The following is a 22598-nucleotide window of genomic DNA, read 5'->3' as shown; positions in this document are numbered from 1 at the left end:
TTAATCAAGATGCATTATTTCAAGACAGTATTTTTCTGCCAAAGTTGTAACAGCTTCCTGGCTTTCTAGTACAGTTGCATACTATGTTGCATTCCATGTAATAAAGTGACAATGAAAGACATTTAGTTAGCATGGTTCAAGTTTAAATGTCAATTTTGTGATCAAAGTAGCTCAATATTTGCGTTTTTTTTTTAAATTGGTTAGAAACTAACCTTACCTTGGAATGCGCAACTTAATAAAGAATACCATCCAAAGGAAATTATTGTAAAATTTTATTTACTTGACAAACTCCTTTCCCCCTTTTATAGCAAATGAGTCAGTCTCTAAACTATCAACTTTAATCAACAATGTCTATTTCAGTGTTTAATTACTTGGATATCTTTTGCCTTTTTGGCTCACATTTTCACTCACAACAATAGACCTTTTTAGCTTTGTGTGTAAATTGCCCATTACAAATCACACGATGCTCCCTAGAAAATTTCCTTTTAACTATCTGAATATCATGAAGTAATTCTCAAGGGTAACATCACATAGTCAGAAATGGGACAACAAACAAACAAAGCCCAAAAGGTCTATTCCCAGTCTGTCTGGGCTTCAAACACACTGACTTGCTATACTGAAACGTCACCGCCTTTGCATGCATTGCGTGCCGGTTATTATTTATGTACCGTAAAAACCCGCAGATAAGCCGCACCTTTTTTCCAAAAATTTTCGCTCGAAAGCGGGGGTGCGGCTTATCTGCGGGAACATTCAGAAAAGGTGCCGTAAATTTTCGTGAACTGATGCTAATTTATGGAAAATTATGTAAATTAATATAACATAAAACTACAAGAGAGTACCGATCATTGCTTTTGCAAGTTTGACAATTTTTTTTTTTTTTTTTTTTTTTTTATTTTTTTAATAAAAAAAAAAAAAAAAAAAAAAAAAAAAAATTTACAGCTCATATACTGTTTGCAGTGTCGATAATGGCCTATAACTTTAACAGTAATATTGATACTTTACGAGCGAGAAAATACCACGAGTATTCACGAGTAAGATGGCCAATTGTTTCTTTCTCATTTTGCACTTTGATAGAAAATTTGTCGAACTGATTACGAAACTCTCTTCATGCAACGAGTTTATATCCAATAGATGGCTCCCAAATCTCTTTAATTTGTCGATATGATAGCCACGAAACCCGAACGCCTCCATCGCCATCTTGTTTTGCTTTACGTTCTCGCCCTAGTCCCATATTTCGCGTCCGATCAAATGCCTGGTTACCAAGCTACGAACGTTCGGCAAACGCAAGTTCTTGTTGTTGTGACACAAAAATCTACGGAAAAACTGCGTTGAATGAAGAAATACCTGTCAACATATACCAGAAAAGGATCAACCATATGTCAAAGTTGGTTTTCATTATATTAAAGAGCTCAAACTGTGGGTAAGACTGAAGTTTTTCTGTTTCAATGTTCATTGAGTTTACGTTCGATGAAGAAGACTTCCTAAAGACTCAACTTTGGATTTTTGACTCGACTTTGGATTTTCTTTGATTTACTTTCAAAAAACTTTTTTTCCAACATTTGAGTTGTTAAACTCAGGGTGCGGCTTATCTGCGGGTGCGGCTTATCCGCGGGTGTTTACGGTATTTAAATATTTCACTGAAAAGCCCCGTGGGGACGTGAATGTGCATGTATGTATGTAGGTGGTAGGTAGGTAGGTAGGTAGGTAGGTAGGTAGGTAGGTAGGTAGGTAGGTAGGTAGGTAGGTAGGTAGGTAGGTAGGTAGGTAGGTAGGTAGGTAGGTAGGTAGGTAGGTAGGTAGGTAGGTAGGTAGGTAGGAGGGCAGGGTTCTATCTAGAGGTGTTCAGGGGTAGAAGCTTCCCCCCCAAACAGCCCAGCTTCCCCCCAAAAAAAAAATTGTGATAATTTATACAGTACATAGATAAATGAATATATCATCTAGAAATTTTCCATCGCTACGAAGATAAGTTAACAACTGAAACATTGCCGCTGTTTATCTCTTTTATTCACTTCTTTGTAGTGTATAAATAGCGCAATAGGAACTCTTCGTCTCAGCCGAGCTAACATTGTCAAAACCTAATCATGTGATGACCAAAAAACAATATAAAATTACGGTGAAAATATATCAAGGTTGTGTCTCAAAATACACCAGATTGCATCTCAGCACATATCCATTTAAAAAAATTTCCGGGGGGCATGCCCCCGGACCCCTAGAAGCTCGTGGCCTTCGGTCACTCGCAACTTCTCCCCCAAACGAAAAATCCTAGATAGAACCCTGGTAGGTAAGTATAAAACATGTCTGTAAGGGGCAGTTTGTTGTCCCACGCCCCTCCATACCCCCTTGTGTGGGTCACGTGATCTGGGAAACCATGTGCTCTTCGCAGTTTTGTATGTGCGAAGCGTTTCGTAAAGGCTTGGTAGTTTGATCGCTTTTTTCTTGTTTATTTGCCATCGATGCTGGATATGAGGCCGGAAGATTCCCAAATTATGCAAGTCTTCTTTTTAAGCGCTTATTTGTATTGTTTTCTTTCGTAAAGCTTTGTATTTTTTTAATTTTCAGCTGTACCAAAAACAACGACGACAACTTCGACGTCTTCAACAACTCTACCGACATGCGTGTAACAGATTAAACATCTTTCAGTCCCCAAAGTTTGTCTTGTGGTTTTATTCAACAATGGCCGCGGCCGCACTTATAGAGTTGACTGGGTTAATTTTTTAGAAACCCGGTTAAAAATTTCCACAAAACTTAACTCGGTTAAAGTATGGTATATTTTTAGCGGCCGCATTACGATCAGACCAGACTGAAGTGATGTCATGATTAAGCTATTTGAAAACAAGCAAAAACGGCCGACTTTCATGATAATTCTATAACTTGCTCATATCTTCTCCTGCTAAAAGATTTATTTCAATGCATTCTCGGCTTACACCGTTCTATTTCTTTCGAATGCGTTCTACGCAAATTTCAAGCCCAGTTGTTTTGAATATGTTGATCTTCAGCAGTCGTTCTAAGGCTCATCGTTATATCGAAATCGCCTTCAAGACCTTCAAGTGCACGTTTTCCCAAGGAATCGGCGAAGAGACGGAACAGATCATCAGAAACCATGAAAGCCCTGTCTGAGCCAAATAATCCGCATTTCTCTGGTGGTTCTAGAGTTTCCTAATAACAAGGGAAATTATAGAATTAAGCCACGAATTGTGTCCGAACGCCATGTTTGCGTGTGATAGAAAAGAATTTCTTCTCTTACATGGAGATGATTGACACATTTGGAAAAAAAAAAACAATAGTTGAATCTGATAAGAAACCACTGACCTGGTTAAAACGACCCAGAAAGGTAGTTTAGAAATAACCTAACCCAGTTAAAAAATCTATTGTTCTTTGATTAATTTCCATGGGAACCGCTAACCTTGTAAAGAGTTGGTTAACTCTCCAAATAAGCGGCCGCACTAGATATTTTTTTAACCCGGTTAATTTTAATTGATTAATTGGAAATAACTCGGTTAACTCGCCAAGTGCGGCCGCGGCCAATGTCTGTGAAAATGCCACTGCCATGGTAACATAAAGTTCCCGACACAACAATCGATCTTACCAAATTATTCCCAGATAAATTTTTGATAAACTCGCAAAGTTTGGCAGCGTTTGGTTGAATCTTGAAAAAGTTATAAGCGTTCCAAGTCAGTACAGGCACTTCCCCCCGGTCTGGATAGGGTAACTCTATCTCCAGATTTAATATTTTGACTTGTGTAACAGTGTTATTATTCACTATTATCCATATTCACAACGAACCTGCAATTTTAGACTTATAAACAAGGGCCGCCAAGAAGAATATGTTTTAAGCACTCCTTCTATAAACATAAACGGAGAATGCTTATTTCCACCGCGGGAGTAAACCGGAAGTAGAAATATGATAATAAATGGCACGCAATGCATGCAGAAGCGATGACGTTCCCCAAAGAGGTCTTAAATAATTAACAGGAAATTTGTCAAAATATTAATGTTTGATAATAAAAATAGATGACAACTTTTGTATTGAATAATTTTTCAACAAACGCTGCGTTATCTTAGCTCGTCGCGTGACATCTGGTATAAGCCTGATATACGATACATGATATTTCTCGAGTGACCAAGGTCAAACGCAGTCTCCAAGTTGTTTACTCAGGCCAATTGAAGAAATGTCTGTTTACTGAATATCACACAACTCGTCAAATATAATTTGTCTTTTTCGTTTATATTTTTGTATTAGTCCTTTGTAACTTCCCGGAGTATTTTGCTTTGTGTTCTTCGCGGCTAAACTCTGTTTACGTCTCTTTTATTTCTGTTGTTTGTTCCCATCCATGTCTTCAGTTCCAAGTGCTCTTCGGTTGGGGTAACCGTAAAAACGTCCAAAGGAATTTCGTTCCCCGATCGCATAAAAATGATTCTCCAGTTTCATCCTTCGTTATCGATTAAAAATTGCCACCGGCGTGCACTTATGCTAAATCAGATCCTTGCCAGATAAGACAGATTCTTGTTTTAATTGCACTACGAACGCAGTCGAATATGTTAAAAGCAGAGATATTTTTCGTTTTAGTGATCTAATGTTTACTCTTCTGAAACTTGATCACCTCGATTCTCCCAGCTTAATAACTATTAAAGATTCATTCCTGAATGAAGGAAGCACTTTGGTTAAAAAGCACTTAGAGCAAACAATTTTCGCGTATTTTATCAACTTTGAGTTACGTTAAACGCCTTAAAATATTCGTTTATGAGACAGATACGTCTATAGTTCGTGGAACACGTTCAGGTCACCGTCTAAAGCTCACTGTGATTTAAGGTTGCGCAAGACCCTTGATCATTTATAAATTCATTAGTCAAATTTACTGAGCGGGTGTTATTTTATAAAGCTTTAATTCGCTGAATTTCGAACATCGATTCCGCAAAAAATTATCAAGGATATAAGGGGATGATGGATTTACAACACGATTGCCGTTTTACTGAAAGCTGACGACCGTCTACTGTGATGTTACAAGACCTTAAAAGTTTAACAGTAGATTTTGTGTACAGGTATTCAGCTGGAATAGCACACCGAATGAAACCTCGTGATAAATCATAACCTATCTTGTGATATGACAGAAACGAAATTCTCGTATTCAAAAACTGCTTGAAGTAAATTGCTTCTAAGAGAGTAAAAGTTTGAAATCTAAACTTTGAACCGTGCTATTTTCTTTTTTTAAAGGAAATTTCAAAATTCGCTTCCGTCATATTACAATAGAATACACCAAGTTAATGTTCCTCGCGAATCAACTCCTGAAATTCTATATCGGCGGAGAAAACTTGGACACAAAATTGCAGGTTTTAAGGCTTCCGAAGACCTTCTGAGTCAATGTTAACAACGGCGTGCGATATATTCAAAAGCTGTGAATCTTATTATGATAATTCGCTGTGTTCCAGCGCACGGGACGCAAAGCTGACAACAATCAACGTGTAATTACTTATACAATGAACTACATTCTTATGAATATTTCGTTTGCTGCCGATTTTGCTCGTCGCAGTTCGTGCATACTCTTAAAATAAATACATGCATAATAATTTCAAGGGTCCTACGCGACCTTTTTTGCGTTCTTGTGTAGCATGCAAGATGGACAAATTAAATTCAGTGTGCATACCTTTAAAAACCGTTGTGAACTTGACGAAACAGTTTGCAATAAGACATATTTCAAAATGGTTTCTTCAGAGCTAGCAATTTCTGCAGTACACAGCTGTTTGTGGTGTTACACTTAACACCAGTGCCCAGTTCCTTGTGGCTATTTTATGTCATGTAGACTGGTTGGCAAGTGCATTTGTTTATTTCAGGTTCTATGCAAAAAAGGAACGAGAGACGTCTACACGTCAGCTATGTTCAATTCTACAATTGTAAATCTTGTTTATTGAATTACAGCAAAAGTTGATTCTTTCACGTTAACCTTAAAAACAGAAACTGCCTCGACCAGCCTGTATCACCGCATGCCTACTGTTGTGACATTGTCGCCTGTTAATTCCATATATGGCATTTACAAAACACCTCAAGCGTTCCTGTCAAGGGTGATTAATGATTCCATTATTGCAAATTTGATTTCATTCTTTGCTTCAATATTCCATTCTTGAATTGAATATTTCAATGTTCAAACGGCGACTCGATTCAAAACTCGAATGTTGATTTCATTCAAGCGACAGACATGTCAGAATTTGAAAAGGTTTCCTAATTTGCATAAAATGGGTGAACGGCATTTTTCCCACTTTTTCTTCTGCCAGTAGTATTTTTGTGCCTTTTCAGTGCACCAAAATGTCTCGCCTCTCTTTTGGTATTATCATAAGGTTGAAATAAAAGAACGTGAAGAACAAAATGGTGAGAAAACACCATATGTCATTGTGTGACAGTACGGTTGACTAGATTGGTCTAGATTATGCAAATTCAGATCAAATTCCCACGTGCCAGTCGCGTGAAGCCTAGCCTCCCACGCAGTCGTTCTTAGGGCCTGTTTACAAGCAGGTAGGGTAACCCTAGTGCTAGGGTTACCCTTGCAGGAGGGTTACCCTAGCGCTCCCACATTTCTTCTTTTTTTTCATCGACGTGTTTACAAGGCAGCTAGGGTTACCCTAGCACTAGGGTGAACCTAGCTGGGCGCTAGGGTTACCCTAGCACTAGGGTGAACCTAGCTGGGCGCTAGGGTTACCCTAGCGCCAGGGTAACCCTAGCGCCTTGTAAACGCTCTGCTAGGGATAACTCGCCTACCCGGGACAACTTTATTTTGACTCCAAGAAGTTAAATATGTTTAAAAATACCGACAAAAACAGCGAATTGTGACCAAGAAACATCGTGTTCATTCACAATTTGTCGTATTTTTGCACTGGAACGGAATTATTTTCGAATAACAGCTTCTTACGACAAAGTTTGTGGTAAAATGTTTGGCGCTGCATATGTGAGGTCATTCCATAACATAAGTCAACTATAAAAAAAATTGTGCTTGGGACGTTAATGAGCTTGGAAATTGAAATATGATTTTACTGTAACTGATAAACTGCGTAACTTAAGCGAAAATCGGTTTTGGCGCTGAGATTATTACCCGTTACATGCTATATTTACAAGGTTAACTGAAGCGTAACCGGTGTAGGTTGACCCGGGTAGTAGGGTTACCCTACCTGCGAATTTTTGCTTTTAAACCCGGGCTGTCTTCTAACCCTCTTGCTAGGGTAACCCTAGCACTAGGGCTACCCTACCTGCTTGTAAACAGGCCCTAAGGGCGATCGTGAACACGATCGCCCCTAAGAACGACTGCCTGGGAGGGTGACCCTATTCGGCGGAATGGAGGAATGACGGAACGGCACGGCGGAATAGCGGAATGGCGGAATATCCTAAAACGAGGAATGACGGAATACCCTAAAAAGCGGAATGACGGAATATTCTAAAACGCGGAATTGTGAAACATTAAAAAAAGCAATAACAGCAACAAAAACAAAAAAAACAAAAGGAAAATCTGAGGGTAAAGAAAATTGATGTATGTATGTCTGTCTTGATTTAATAAAAGGTGGCTACAGTCTGGCTGTCAAGTAAATGAATGGGGTTGAGAATTTTTTTTTTTTTTTTTTTTTTTTTTTTTTTAAGGACATGGGAGATTATTTGGCTTACTTTCAATGGAAATGAAGTGCTTTCAACTTTATACTCATGGCTTTTATCACTTCTACCTACCTTCCTACCTACTCCCCCCCCCCCCCCCCCTTCCATTTACTTTTGGTTAGTTTACCCAGGCTCCAACTCGCCATATCTACCGAACTTTGAATTCTAATGGCGCGCGCTGACTTGTAGAACAGAGGTGATCTAGTTTTTCATTTTGCTGTCTAAAGGAAGTTTGCCGGAGGACATCATTAAGTCCTATGAAGGTGGAAGTCTAACGATTTGCAAGTTTTGCGTCGGCTGTTATTGTACCTTAGAACAAAGCTTTAACGGGTTGAACTCTTGACTCGGTACAGTTTTGCTAGGTACAAATAGCGTTGTGCTTGCTTTAGACGGCAAAGGTCTTCAGCCACATCAACTAGGACTCGGAACTAGACTTTAGGGCTGATTTGAAGGCGGTCATGGCGATATTCGGCTTGAACTCTTCCTTGGCTGGAGACTAAAAAATTCTGTTGTAATGTCCGGGGGTATTGGTTCCCTTTATAACGATTTTTTTCCACATCCGGGGTATTACATTGTGAATAAGATGGAAAGGTTGCAAAGAGCGCAGCTGATGGTCGAAAGGAAATCACTTCAAACCCTTATGTGAGTAGAATTCTCTTCATTTGATGATTATTTTGCCGTTTGGCTGACCTAGCAATCAGAGCGGCCTGTGATTCGATAGTCAGCAGCAATTCGATATGCGGGGTTTCCGGCCGTGAATTGACATGAACTATGACCGAATGGTCTCGCTGAGTCATGAATTATTTACTTATTTTAATCCCGAATTCCTTGAAAATGAAGCGATCGTCGATGTAAAATGCTTTCTGATAGTTCATTTTAGACCATGCATGGATTTAGAAAGCTTCAGTCCATCCCTCGCTCTGGCGCTTAAAAATTTGTTTTCATTTGATGTTATTTCATGTTGTAAACAAGTTAATTAAATTGGTAGAATTCATGATTTAAACAAAATGCCGTAAATGCAGTCTTTTTGGTTCATAAAGAGATTTATTAGAGTAATTTACGTTGAACATGAGCTATAACTAGTCGATTCATTCAAAGCTCCTTGTCTTTAGAACTAGAGCTGTGTCAAAATCTTTAGACACCTTTTATTAAATCACACTGAAATCAAGACAGATGTATGGATGATTGAGTGAGGATTTCGTTAATTTACAGAGTTCTCGTCCCGCTCGAGACAATGAAACGTATACAGCCAAACTCAGTAAATTTCAGGCCCTTTCGCTTTCTTTCTAACGGCTTCGTTTACGTACTTCGGCTGTATACGTTCATTGTCTCGAGCGGGACGAGAACTCTGTAAATTAACGAAATCCTCACTCGATCATCCATACATACAAACATCCCTTCTCCGAGCATTTCACAGTAAGCACAGTACAACGGGCAAAGACCAGACCACAACACCGGGAACTCCGTCGTCTCCATGCCCTACTCTTTACGAAAAGTGTGTGGGTTCTTTTACGTCCCATGCTGACCATATCACTGAAGATACAGGAAACGGGACCTACGGTTTATCGTCCTTATCTTAGAAGACTAGAATATCTAACCATTTTTTATTGCAAAGGAAGCATATTCTCCTCAGTCATTTTAAGACCCTGAGTGTTGGTCCGGTCTAGGAGTCGAACCCGAGACCTTCCGCACGGTAGTCCGGTGCTCTACCAACTGAGCTAACCGGTCGGCGGTTAGCTCAGTTGGAGATCCCGGCTTGAGATCGACGTCCTCGAAGGATTAAGAAGATATATAAAGAACCCTTCGTTTATGGGATACATTTACTGTTTACTGGTTTTCTACTGTTAGCAGCCGCTGTAAACAAGTTGGTTTTTCTGTCACGGCAACGAATATCCACACGTTAAAGTACCTGAATCATTCCTAGCGACATTCTTGGCCTTTATCGCTGTCTGAGAAAGTTAGCAGTTATAGTTTTCCTTTTGTTTGTTTGTTTTTGTTGCTGTTATTGCTTTTTTTTAATGTTTCACAATTCCGCGTTTTAGAATATTCCGTCATTCCGCTTTTTAGGATATTCCGTCATTCCTCGTTTTAGGATACTCCGCCGTTCCGCCATTCCGCCGTGCCGTTCCATCATTGCTCGATTCCGTCCAATAGGGTCACCCGCGTGGGAGGCTACGTGAAGCCAGACAACAATCCAAACAACATTTGAATTTTGAATTGAGTCGCCGTTTGAACATTGAAATATTCAATTCAAGAATGGAATATTGAAGCAAAGAATGAAATCAAATTTACAATAATGGAATCATTAATCCACCCTCGACAGGAACGCTTGAGGTGTTTTGACTGTAATAATTTGCAAGTGTTCCCAACAGTAGTACGGTAATCTATACGCTCAAGTTCTCGCCGTAGCCAACATAAAAACATGTTGTCTTTGCCTTACCTCCCTGCAATAACGCTTTGACAAAGCAGTAAAATGTGCCTAAAATCTCCGATAAAATCTATGTGTAAACAAACAACGGATTTCCCAGAACAGAAGTGCAACCAGCTTACTTTGCATTCAGCTGCAATGTAATGTAAGTATAATTTGTCTGGTTGGGACTTCGTCTTGCAATCAAGGTAAAAACATTATTAGTTTTTCCTCTCAAAAACAAAACAAGGCCGCAATGATTAATACAGTAACGTATGTCGTTCTCTTTACTTCTTTCCTTCGCGGATATTTTCCTTTCCTTTTGCCGTTACCGTCCGAAACGAAGAAAACGTGACACGACGGACCGCTCAAGCTAAACGTCTTTGTACCTAAGCAATGACCCAGGTGTTAAATTCCCGGATTGTTTATCAAATAAAGCGACAAACAATCCAACTTCTTTCGGGGAAACGGGGCATTGATTTCTTAGTAAGACCTCGCAGGTCTACATAATGTACGGTTTGAGTACTAATGTTTATGTTCATGGTAACGGTTGACGTCTTGCATTCGCTATCAAGCAGCTGTAACAACTTGAAGGTGAATCATTTAACGAGCTAAGTCTATAATCACTCTGTTCAGTGCGTGTTTTTTACAATGCATGTTCGGCTGGTCAGGTCGGTATGCACGAAACTTTACCGCTTGTCATTTTAAATGTTTGCGTAAACTTGAGAAATATCGAAATAACTAAGTTTTTACATGATCACTGACTCCTAAAAGGTCCTAAAAACCAGAAGACGTTAAGAGTTAAGAGGGTTGAGCGACCATATTTAAAATGTAAACATTAGTAAACTGTGTAGTAAAGCAACGTCTTTGCCTTAAAATTTACCTTTTGTTATCCTTAATACATCAAGGTTTCAGCTTCTCGGAGGTAGTTTTATTAACAAGAACAAATATCGAAAGCGAATGTCCGTGTGCTTCTTCCGGTTTACTTCCGTGTTAGGCTAGGCGCTGCAAAGACTGATTGTTTACGTTTGATTTAAGCGTGCTTTATTGAGGAGAATCGATTGAACCAATGTTTCGTTTGAGTAAAAGTTTATTTCACATAATGGCCAGAGAAATATCGATAGACTTACTGTTTTAAAACCATACAACAGGTATCTTTAAATGAATATCTCAAACGTGTATTAAAGTTGATTGTTTAAAATGCATCAATGATTTCAGTGTAGAGCCTATGTGTTATAAAACAAAACTTAGTATTTAACACCACAAGAAATAATATACTATTATTTGGTATATCCATTCTTACTTTGAGCCTCAAGATAACCTTGAATCATTTGTTTTTGGGATAGGTCTTGAAATTAATATAATACTTAGATACCAACTATTTATGATAACTATTGTTGCTACTGTAACTTTTCAGTTGAGTTTTGAATAGACATTAATGTCTTTTCAATCAGGCCTATATGTAAGATGAAGAGAAAGAAAAAAAACCATCACCAAAATAAATCATCAGCACTCCATGCATCAGTCTTAAAAAGAAGAAGAACGAAAATTGCTGAACGTTTACAAATTTGGGGCACAGTTGTTGTAGTTTAGTTCCAAATGCAATCTATCTCAAAGTCGTGAAGGGTTTTGATCTTATAGATCGAAGTACATGGTCTAAAAAATTCTTTTGTTTAGTGGAAATGACTCAAATATCTTATTATGTTTCTTTACTCATGACCGCTTTTCTTGTTTATTCTGTTTTAGCTCTTAAATACAGCCTGGATTGAGATAAGAGAAATCAGAAGGATCACAAGTTCAAATGTCTTAATTGTAAACCTTGAAGAGATTATCAGCAGAGCACCAAAAACAAGTGAAATGGATGTGAGTGAATTTGTAATAAGAAAGCTTAGGAAAGGGGAGGGGGGGGGGGATATTCCATCACACACCTGTTTGGCCTCTTTCAGAGAAATTAATACTGAGTGCTAAACGGGTCGTAGAGAGTTTCTACTGCCTTGGCTGACTAATAAATTGACAGAACATAGATAATTGGAAAAAGTTTTCTTGTTTTGGTTTATTTGGTTTTGTTATCATTATTGCCAACAGTTTTTAATTGGCATCTATTAATTATTGTTATACCTTAATTACTGCAAGATTACTAAAGTCATGACTCCCCCCCCCCTCCCCATCCCACCCTCCCGTTTCCCAGGACCGAAAGTAATCACTTAGTGACAGTTTTAATCACTTTGTGGTCATTGTAAAGGCGGCTTGATTTACCAAAAAAATTAAAGTTCGTATAATCTGGAAAGTATACTAATATAATGTTTATTTTTTCCAGTTGAAGAACGGATTGTTTCACTTTGTCAGTAATTGGTTTTTAATTCTCATATTTTTATAAGTGGCTTTTATGTTCACACTAGATATTTTCGGTTTCCTTCAAAAAACAAAATATTTTTATTGGTCGCTAACAACTAAATATTCACTGACCATTACTGGCCTAGCTGTTTTGTAACCGAGGTTCAAATAGTGACTGTCTTTTGTTTAGGAATTTGGCTCCTTGAGACGTTTCCAGTCGGAAGATGAAGACGAAGCCTTAGCCAAAGCATTGGAGATTTCTCAACAAGAGAGTACCGCAACGAGTACAGTCTCACAACACGATGGAAAACAGCGAGAAGATTCAAGACAGCCACCCCATAGGAATTTGGTAACCTTTTTTTTTCTTGTAGTGCTAATTCAATTTTAGTCTACTTTGGAGTTCTTTAAAAAAAGTTAGTGGATTAGTTTCGCCTGAATATATAAATGTGAATATTTAGCCATTTGATGAATATTTTAAACAGGAGTTTCATGAAGATGAAGAATTATCCAGAGCCCTGGCATTGTCTTTGGAAATGCACAACAATAAACAAGAAAGAACAGGTGAGAAAATTAAGACCAACTTGAGCAGATGGGAGAAGGTTCGTCGGAATTTAACTATATTTTTAGCTATATAACAGAAAAAACAAAGGCAAGAGCTAGTCATTTAGCTAGGGAGAAATTGCTCTTCCATTTGCCCACTCATTCTTGTATGAGCTACGTAAAACAATCTTCTCCGAACGCAAAAACAACAATTTTGACTGATGTTGCAAGCATCAAGTTTTTGGTGTTTGTTTTTAGTGCAGAATGCACTATTGTGATGGTTTGTTGGGGATGTCGTCCACTAAACCCCTAAACCCCTAAAGCGCTATGATGTAAACTTTAATAGTCAATTAATTAATTAATATCAATTAATTAATTTTTCCTTGTGGAGGGGGTGGGGAGCACCTGACCGTACCCCTAGGTAAAACCTGGTGCACATCTACGTTACTTTCATATGAAGATCTCAAAGGTATATATTTGTTTCAGAAAACCCTTTGCTCTCCTTGTGGTACTACTCGACGTTCTAGGGCAACGTACTTTACGCCAAACGCATGCGCAGTTTAGTCTACGTTTTTCATGAACATCGCTTGTATTACGTGTTTGTTGTAGGGTTCCTGCAGACTTCGTGGCGCCAAGTGAAAACCGCAAATTAATTGAATTAGATTTTTATACTTTCACAGCGCTTTCGTAATCAGGAATGCAAAAACTTGCACCGGGATTTTCGGCGTGAAACTCCTGATAACCAGGAAGCAAATATCCTAGCTTTACTTTTCAAGGAAAACAACAAAAGTATCTTGTTACAAAAAAAAACAGAAGTATCATGTTACGTTTGCAAAGATTAGTGTAACAAAAACCCGGGAAGGAATACAAGTGGTGTTTCAGCATCTAATTGCAAGTAAAATAAAGCAAATAAACACGAACATAAAACAATACTTTCAATTGTCGACTCCATTGCATTCTGCACTGTCCTTTGAGTCTCTGAGTTGTTGTTGTGGTTATTCTTTTTTTTTGCTACTGCTTTTTGTTGTTAGTGGTGCTTTTGTTAGTGTTGCTTCTAGGCGATACCAATTTTACACCTGTTTAAAAATAGGAACCGTTTTAACTTTAGATCGAGCCAAACCTTTTTGGTCTGAGAACACAACGCGAGGACACTGTCTGGTTACGAACAACCACTAGAATATCGTATCAAAAACGAGATCTTGATTGCACAGTATGATGTCATGTCGTCGATGGGGCTGTGAAGTAATATCTTGCTAGGTTGGATGTAGGGATAAAAGAGCGATAGATATTTGTACAGGGATAAGAACATTTGCTCATTTCTCTCCAGTGTCCAAACCTTCGCTGCATATCAGTTTGTATGGCTAGTTTTGACCTTTGGATTTTGAACTGTTAATTATCCTCTGCTTACTATTGGAAGTTGTTTTTTACTCAGGAGCAATGGCAGTACCACTTTGTTTGCCTAACAACTGCGAGTGGAACCCACGGACGGGCAAGTATGTTAAGACAGACGCCCAGCGTTCTTCGATCTATGTGGTCGAGGACGCACTTGAGCTCCTCAGGAAGGTTAAAGGTAAGCAGCTTTTTGTTTTTAACAGGTCTTTTGTTTAAGTACGTTTGACAACGTATGATCTGCAACTCGACGGCATAATAGAATGACTTTCACTGGAGCGTTGACAGTAATTGGCAAGTGCTTTGTTTTTGCATTGCGACGCTTGGCAATTGAGGAAAACTATCGAAATGACTAGCATTATCAGATCTCCACTAATATACAATTGAGTTGTTAACAGGGGGCGGAGATGAGGTCCTGAAGTCATGATTTGACCATGCCTTCTTAATTGTACTGAACGGAGGCATTGCAATAGTTCAGGGTTTTCCAAGTTTAAACCACTCGGTGACACAGCAACATAATGCTTTATAAATGAAGAGAAGATCAGGCTTGCCAGGACTCGAACACTGACCTCTGCGATACCGGTGCAGCGCTCTAACCAATTGAGAACAAGCCAACTGGGAGCTGGTCATTAAGTTTGCTCGTAATATACCCGGGGAACATGAAGATGAAATTATGGATCTTCTCTTCATTTATTCTTCATCCGCAGTTCAAATATATGATCTCATATATTCATAATTTAATCTTCATCTTTCCGGGGTATATTACGAGCCAATTTAATGACCAGCTCCCAGTTGGCTTGTTAGCTCAATAGGTTAGAGCGTTTTACCGGTATCGCAGAGGTCAGGGTTCGAGTCCCGGCAAGCCTGATTTTTTCAGGCTTTCTTTTCGCATTACTGCTGAAGTTGTGTTCATAACTGCGACGGAGGATCAAATAGGTTTTCTTTTCGCAACTTCGTTCATAACTGCAAGGATCTTCTCTTCATTTATTCTTCATCCACAGTTCAAATATATGATTTCATTTAATCGTTATTTCAGAATGCTTTATGACAATATCTTTATTTTCACTGAAGTACGAGAACTGTTATATCCAAATACAGTTAAATGCGAATTGTTACGAGCACGTGGTGAAAAACAACCCATGTTCTCACTGTCATTATAGTATGTACTGGGAGACCTGGTTTAAGAAAATTTTTGTTTCAATAGGTCCCGTATGTGTGGTGTCCATTGCTGGTCCATACAGGAAAGGAAAGTCTTACATATTGAGCGCAGCTTTTGACCAGCCGGACGTGTTCCCTCTTGGACATGAAATGGTTGCTAAAACAATGGGAATATGGTTATGGATTATACCTAAAAGATTTAAGGTTTGTTTCTTTTTCAGATTTAGATGTTTCTTTTTAATTTCTTACATATTTTTAATGTTATATTTATTGAATATTACCTAGAATTCCAACGGACAGGAATTCACAGTTGTGCTTCTGGACTCTGAAGGAATTGACTCTACAACTAGCGAAGACTTAGATGACCATCGGATCTTCACGTTAACTGTTCTGTTGGCTTCAGTGCTAATATACAATTCCCAAGGTGTTCCAACAAGAACTGACGTCGAGAAACTGGAGTATCCTTTTCCTTGTGTAAAGCAATGCATATGGACTCAGGCTAACACAAAGTCATACAGCATTAGATTGGAGGACAAAAAATATCAACAATATCTAATTACTTCCTATCTAAGTTACTACGCTGTTTTGTTTAATTTGCTTGTTTGTTTTTGTTTGCTTTTGTTTGTTCACTGCTGCTATTTTCTCTTTGCAGATTGATAAACTGGGTATATTCAATGTTATATAGAGTCATGCATTTATTCTTTTAATGGGGCATCCAATCAAACCCATATCGAGAAACTCTCTTAGACGACACTACATAATACAATTTGCCAGTTTGATCCTTAGCTTTTTAACATAAATTCAGGATAAGTTCGATAAAACGGATATATTCCTGATTGAAGAATCGTTGACCCATGAAGATCATAAACCATAAACAATGCGACTCAAATGTTTACTGGGAAATCGGAAAAGCAATCGTCGTCTGTGACGGCTGTCACAGAATAAACATAAATAAGACAGGTTGCAAATATTACTCTTTTGAGACTTTCATAAAGAAAACATATTGATTATCAAAAAAATAAATATTACTAATCTTACCAAGGACTGGAAGCTCAGCTGCACGAAAAGACATTGCTCACAACAGCAGCTGCTTTCAGAAAAACTGATAAGCTTAGCTGTAGAATTTGAGACATATTTGCTACACTTGTTTTGCCTTCAAGTTTTATCGCTTTGTAATTTAGCTGATTCTAAAATGTTTGCTGTTTAGAACATGGAGCTGTTTAATACGAAAGGTAATATGGTAAACAGGGATTTTAACACCTTGAAAGCACAATATATTATGGGTGCATAAAAGATCTATAAAATTAAAAAATTATTCCCTGACGATTAACAGCTTTATAGTAAAACTCTCTAAAAGAATCCAAATACGATCCTCTGTGACGGGTGCGTTTGGTCGTCTGACTGAAGACAACGAGTTGTTTCACAAAACATTTCCTTACTTTATTTGGCTCCTGAGAGATGTAACACAAGCCATTCCGAGTGACTGCAATGGCATTAAAGATTACTTCTTGAAAAAAGTCAGTAAAAAAGCGAATTCTTGATTCACAATACAGTAAACAAGAACTACATGGCTAAACTATATGGATGAGAAAGCTATTGTAGTCAGCCTTTGATACAATAGCGACCTTCAGATTGGACTACGAGTACGAGATTGAGTACGAGTACGAGTTTTTAAACCAAATTCGTGTGCCTCCTATAATCACTTATCACACCAAACTTATCCCTAACGTTTATTTATGCGTTAGTCAGCAACAGAGAAGAGTTACAGTTTGGGGGATATAATTGTGTCGAAATTTCAAAGTCGTACTCGTACTCGATCTCGTACTCGTTGTCAAATCTGAAGGTCGCTATTGTTTGACGGCCAGCCAATCGATTGGAAGCTTGGAGACAGCCCTCCGTTTCCCAGAAAGACAAGAGACTTTTTGGTTTAATTATGTGGCTCAAGTTATATACATATGCCTTCAAAATATCCTGATAACAAAACTTAATGAAAAACACGTAAACATGCCATTTAGAAAAACAGTATGAATGTCATGTAGCAGCAAGGAAAAAGGAAAGAGAACCATTTCATTGTAACCAGGGGAATAATCTCCTAACGCAAGGTTAACATGACGAACTGATCATGAACGTACATCCGTAGACTTCCAAAAAGGTGTCTTTCTGGTCATTTGCTTGGTTGAAATGTTTCCTTTTATATACCTTTACCGGGTGGCTTATTCATTGTAATGTTTAATTTGACTTTAAAAACGTGCTTTTCTTTCCTTGTAGGTTTTCAAAGAATCAGATTCACCAGCCGCGGATCACCAAGGCCAGCAAGTAGCTGAGAGCATTTTACGTTTCTTTCCTGGTTTTGACGCGTTCATGTTGCCTCCTCCAACAGTTGATCCTGAGACGATGAGAAGTATAAACCAGAAAAAAAGTCAGGTCAACCCTAAGTTTTTGAGCGGTTTAAAGCAGTTTAAAAACTCAATCAGACCTACTCTATCTCCTAAACACAGCTTCAATGATGGAGAATTTGTCACTGGTGAAGGTATAAAATACTTTTGCTTTTTCTTTCTAGGTTCAAGCTCGGTTCGGGACCGTGCATGACCATTTGAAACTATCAAACACTGTTAGTATTCCGTTGTTTTCCAAAAAATATTAGTTAAACCTGGCGGACGACGCGCGATGTCAGTTTCCTTCCTACAAAATAGCTCCTCACTTTAGTTGATACACGAAAAAATCCAAAGGCCGTTCTATTTTATCGGAAAGTGACCTAGCAAAATACATTAATTCTATTTCAGGTCTTGCTGCCTTGGTTCAGCTTTACGTCGAAGCCATAAACAACCCCGACGCTATTCCTAATGTGCAAAGGGCATGGGACACATTCGTAGAAACAAAGTGTGTTGACGCCAAACAAACTGCTTTAGTGACGTATGATGCATTCATGACGTCCCAGTTATCTGGTCAACTGCCTTGTAATAATACTGAGATACGGAAGAGCCATAACGCTTCTCTGGAAGAGTGTGAAGGTCAGTTTGTAAAGGAATTAGCTGGAATCTCTACAAACACAATCGAAATGGCTACGAGAGAGCTTAAGGTAAGGCATAAGTTATCCTTAAGTTAAGAAAACATATTTTAAACTGTGCATGTGGTCTTTTCTTTCTGGTCTGGTTTGACTCTAATTGACGCAACATTACGCTGATCTCGGAGCTTTTCGTTTACATTAAAGATTCCATCCGGTACGTCCACTTAGCTAAGTCAAAGCTTTGTCTTTCGTGCACGTTTCTCGACGCCACATGTACACCGGAGTCACTCTCCGCTGTGACAAAAACGCTTTCAGAAACCTTTTTGTCCTAAATACCCAGAGGATATTTGAAGAATAATTTATTAAAATGATAGTTGCTAACAGCATACACAAATCGAAACTCAATTTTCAGTTAAAAAGCCTACTGACAAACTTACTTTTTATTTCTTTTTTTTTTCTTTTTCTTCTTTTTTTACTTTTGCTAGGATATATTTTATGGTGTAGAAAGTAATCATTTGTCACTCATACGAAAATCATCGTTTGGCCCGAGATTTAGCACCCTGGGTGCCACAGGTTTCTCTTGCGCGGTTTCTGATGTCAGTCATGTCTTTATCAGGGTAGAGATTTAGCAATAAGACAAAACTTGAAGATGTGTAGTGTACCAAAAAATTGTTTGCTTTAAAGCAGAAAACGTATCAAAACCATTTCCCCTTTTACTTGTAATGCAACTAGGTATCCGTGGAAAAGAAGTTAAGTTCATGGCTGACTGAAAATGAAACGCAAACTAGACAATTTTGTAAGGATCTCCTTGGTCAGCTTAAAAGACGTCATTTGGACCCAGTCTTTCAGCAACTTCAAGGAAGAGAAGCGGCTAAAGTATCTTTTGATGACATCATTGGTGGATACCAGCGAATTAAAGATGATTACCACAAGTCTGCAAAAGGCGCCAAAGATGTCATTGCCACAGTATTTGTCGAGCTGCATGCAGTAAGACATTTTTATATCATAACAAAATGTATATCCATCAGGTCTATAGGTTTACTGTAAAAATACTTTACAAGGTGGATGTTTTGGTTATTTCCCTCTTGTTCTATTTAATTTTGTTTGACAGGATTGCCACACCATTCGCATTACGTAACCCGGGCTCGTCTAAATGATTTTTACCAGCTACGTATGCTAGATGGAACAAATTGTAAACATGACACAGTTTTATTTGATCGAGCCACGGTATACGTCTTTTTAAAAAGCAACAAACACATCACTTATCCGTTTTAGGAACTTCTGAAGGAAAAGGAGCAATACCTGGGGCTACTTAGACAGCTGAAAGACTTTGACGAGGAATTGAGCCGAGAATTAGCCGCTAAGGCGTATCAAGAGCAAGAAAGGAAAAGACTTGAGGTAAGAAGGTCGGAAATGTTATGAAACACCTTTAGAGAACACCCTTCATAATTTAGAACACAAAAATAGCGTTAGAATACGAAACGTAGAGTATGAAACTACTAAAAATATGAAACCTACGTAACACGCGGACATCATGGTTTCGTTCATTCGAATGCTGACAGACAGACAGACAGACAGACAGACAGACAGACAGACAGACAGACAGACAGACATAGACGGTGCAGACAGGCAAACCGGCAGGCAGAAAGGCAGACATAGCCTCAATCGACTGACGCAATTGTTCAAGATTAACGAATGCAATACATGTAAACGGTTTCCGAAATCAAGAAAGTTAGTTCTATATCGGAGTTGTACGTTACTATGTATTTAAATGAATTTAATACTGCATTTTGTTCATGACAGGAGCAACAATCACGCCTGCAACAACAAAACCGCCAACAAAAGAAAGAGGTAATTAAATGAGTTAATTAATATGCAAGATATGTTTTCCTTTTGTGGGCAAGGAGGGGATCGGACTCTTGGGACTCACCGGCTTTGTTACTCGGGCTACATTTTACTTACATCTACTTCTGCATTTTAATTTACAGTGATTTTTGTATGTTTAATCTCCGTTATTATTTATAAATACTGTTGATAAACTTGAGCAGGAACATAGGCGTTCTATATAGAAAACAAGAGGTATAAAACGAAAGAAAACTAACGTTAACAGAATAACAACTAGGGATAAACCTAGAATTAGCAATTATTTTGCGTTACATAAACTCGAAAGTATATGTTAATTTACAATGATTTTTGTATTTTTAATCTCCGATTTTTATAAATAGTGTTGATAAACTTGAGCAGGAACTTCGGCGTTTTATATAGCAAACAAGAGGCATAAAACGAAAGAAAACTATCAGGCCAGATAAACCTAGAATTAGCAATTATTTTGTTACATATACTCGAAAGTACATTAATTCATTTCGTCTGCATTTTGATTGCCAGATGGAAATATTAATTAAAAACCTAGACGAAGAAAGGCAACGATTCAGTGAACAAATGAAAAGTGAACGGAACGCACAAAGAGATCAAATGGAAAACATGATGGCAGCGAGCATGAAACACGCTCAAGAAGAACGCAGAGCGTTCATTAGAGAAAATCAAGCTTTACAAGACCGGTTTCTAGCATCGCAAAAACGCAGCGAAGAACACATGAAAGTGATAAAGCACTTGTCTGACGTAGCTGCCAAACAAGAGAAAGAAAAAGTGGAACTCCTTCAGAAGATGAAGGATCAAGCCGAAGCTGATCAGGAAGCCCTAATCAAAAAGATAAATGAGAAACACGATGAGGAAATGAAGGCAATCCGTGATGAGATGAATGCTAAGCGGGATGAAGCCATCAGACAAGCACCACCAAGTGAAACAAAGGCGCATGGAACAACAGGATTAATAGATAAGCGATCCAGGGGAGCAGACGATCTACAAAAAAGGATAGATAAAACCCACTTGCAACAACAAGCTGTAGAGAAACCAGGTTTTTGTAAGAGAGCACTTAAGTTTGTAGGAAGAGTAGTTGTACCAGTAGTTGGTACAGTTGTTTCTGCTGTTGTGCCTGTTGTTGCACCGATTGTTGCACCAGTTGCTGCCGCTGCTAGTGCCGTTATAGAGTTTGTATCAGACAATATTTGTAGTATTATGTAAGTTTATAAGGAGAATGTAACATTATGTGAATGCAACAGTCACTTGCGAACTTAAACCTAGTCAGGATATAGCAGCCTTAAAATTCAAAAATAAGTTTGACTGTTTAGTGCACGAGATGTTGTTTATAATGCAGCTAAAATCCAATCTAAATGTACAATCGCAGGGGCAGATACAGGGGGGTGGATAGGGTGGATATCCACCCCCCCCCCCCCCATTTTTCAGTAAAAAAAAAATCGAAAGGTCACTTTATTTGAAATAGAAAATAAAGAAAGAAAGAAAAAATTAGCTTTCTACCACTCCCTCCCTTTTGAAATCCTGGATCCGCCCCTGACAATCGGACTGCATTCGTGCGAAAGTATTTGTGTAATTTCTATCTATTATATTAGGTTTATTTGGCGCCAACACAGCTATAAGCACTTGTTGAAATTTACATTTTGTACATACCATTGGCGTTACCATTGTGGAGGTTTATATCACGCGTTGGAAAAAAACTTATCTTCTATTTTGTAGAGATAGATATAATAAAAGTCAGAGTAACAACAAGTTTGCAAACATTTTTTTAGTTTACCTTGAACCTGTGTTTTTTTTTATACACCTGGGTGGAGAGAGGCACTATGAGAGTAAAGTGTCTTGCCCAAGAACACAACACAAGTGACTCCGGCTGGGGCTCGAACTCGGACTGCTCTATCCGGAGTCCGGCGCACTAACCATTAGGCCACCGCGCCTCCCAAGAAATAAACAGGTAAGTCTGAAAATCTTCCCCGAAAGTAAACCAAACCGGAAACCCTAGAAAAACATTTTTTTGTTTTCCATAGTCAAATGTTCAGAAGTATCAGCTTAATTTTGTAAAACACCTAAGAACTCGTGATATGGCACTACATAAATGAAGTATTTTCTAATTCTACCCTTCTTATTAAACTCAAAAGATACCATGAATAAAAAAGAACTTATTTTTAGTCAATTCTGAACGGATTTTTAAAACAACAACACGGCGTCACCAAGGACAAGGTCGATTAAAAACTCAATTTATAGTTGACTTACAAATATCGCTA

General features: G+C 38.3%; 2 protein-coding genes across 2 annotated transcripts in view; both read left to right on the top strand.

Moving 5' to 3' along the window:
• The window catches only part of LOC144650589 (uncharacterized), a 124289-nt gene that overhangs the window by 79802 nt on the left and 21889 nt on the right, over positions 1-22598 (top strand). The gene's annotated exons all lie outside the window — the stretch shown is intronic.
• LOC144650592 (uncharacterized) lies at positions 10425-22129 on the top strand. Its single transcript, XM_078510301.1, has 14 exons — positions 10425-10631; positions 11784-11900; positions 12562-12720; positions 12854-12932; positions 14344-14481; positions 15505-15662; positions 15744-15916; positions 16792-16975; positions 17727-17988; positions 18242-18537; positions 19198-19452; positions 19741-19863; positions 20269-20316; positions 20851-22129. Exons 1-14 carry the CDS (start codon positions 10566-10568, stop codon positions 21544-21546), a joined length of 2754 nt encoding a protein of 917 aa, XP_078366427.1. The 5' UTR covers positions 10425-10565; the 3' UTR covers positions 21547-22129.

This window comes from Oculina patagonica, chromosome 4, assembly GCF_052425735.1.
Source record: "Oculina patagonica isolate OP01 chromosome 4, crgOcupat, whole genome shotgun sequence".
NCBI lineage: Eukaryota > Metazoa > Cnidaria > Anthozoa > Scleractinia > Oculinidae > Oculina > Oculina patagonica.
This window is presented reverse-complemented; position numbering and strand designations above follow the sequence as displayed.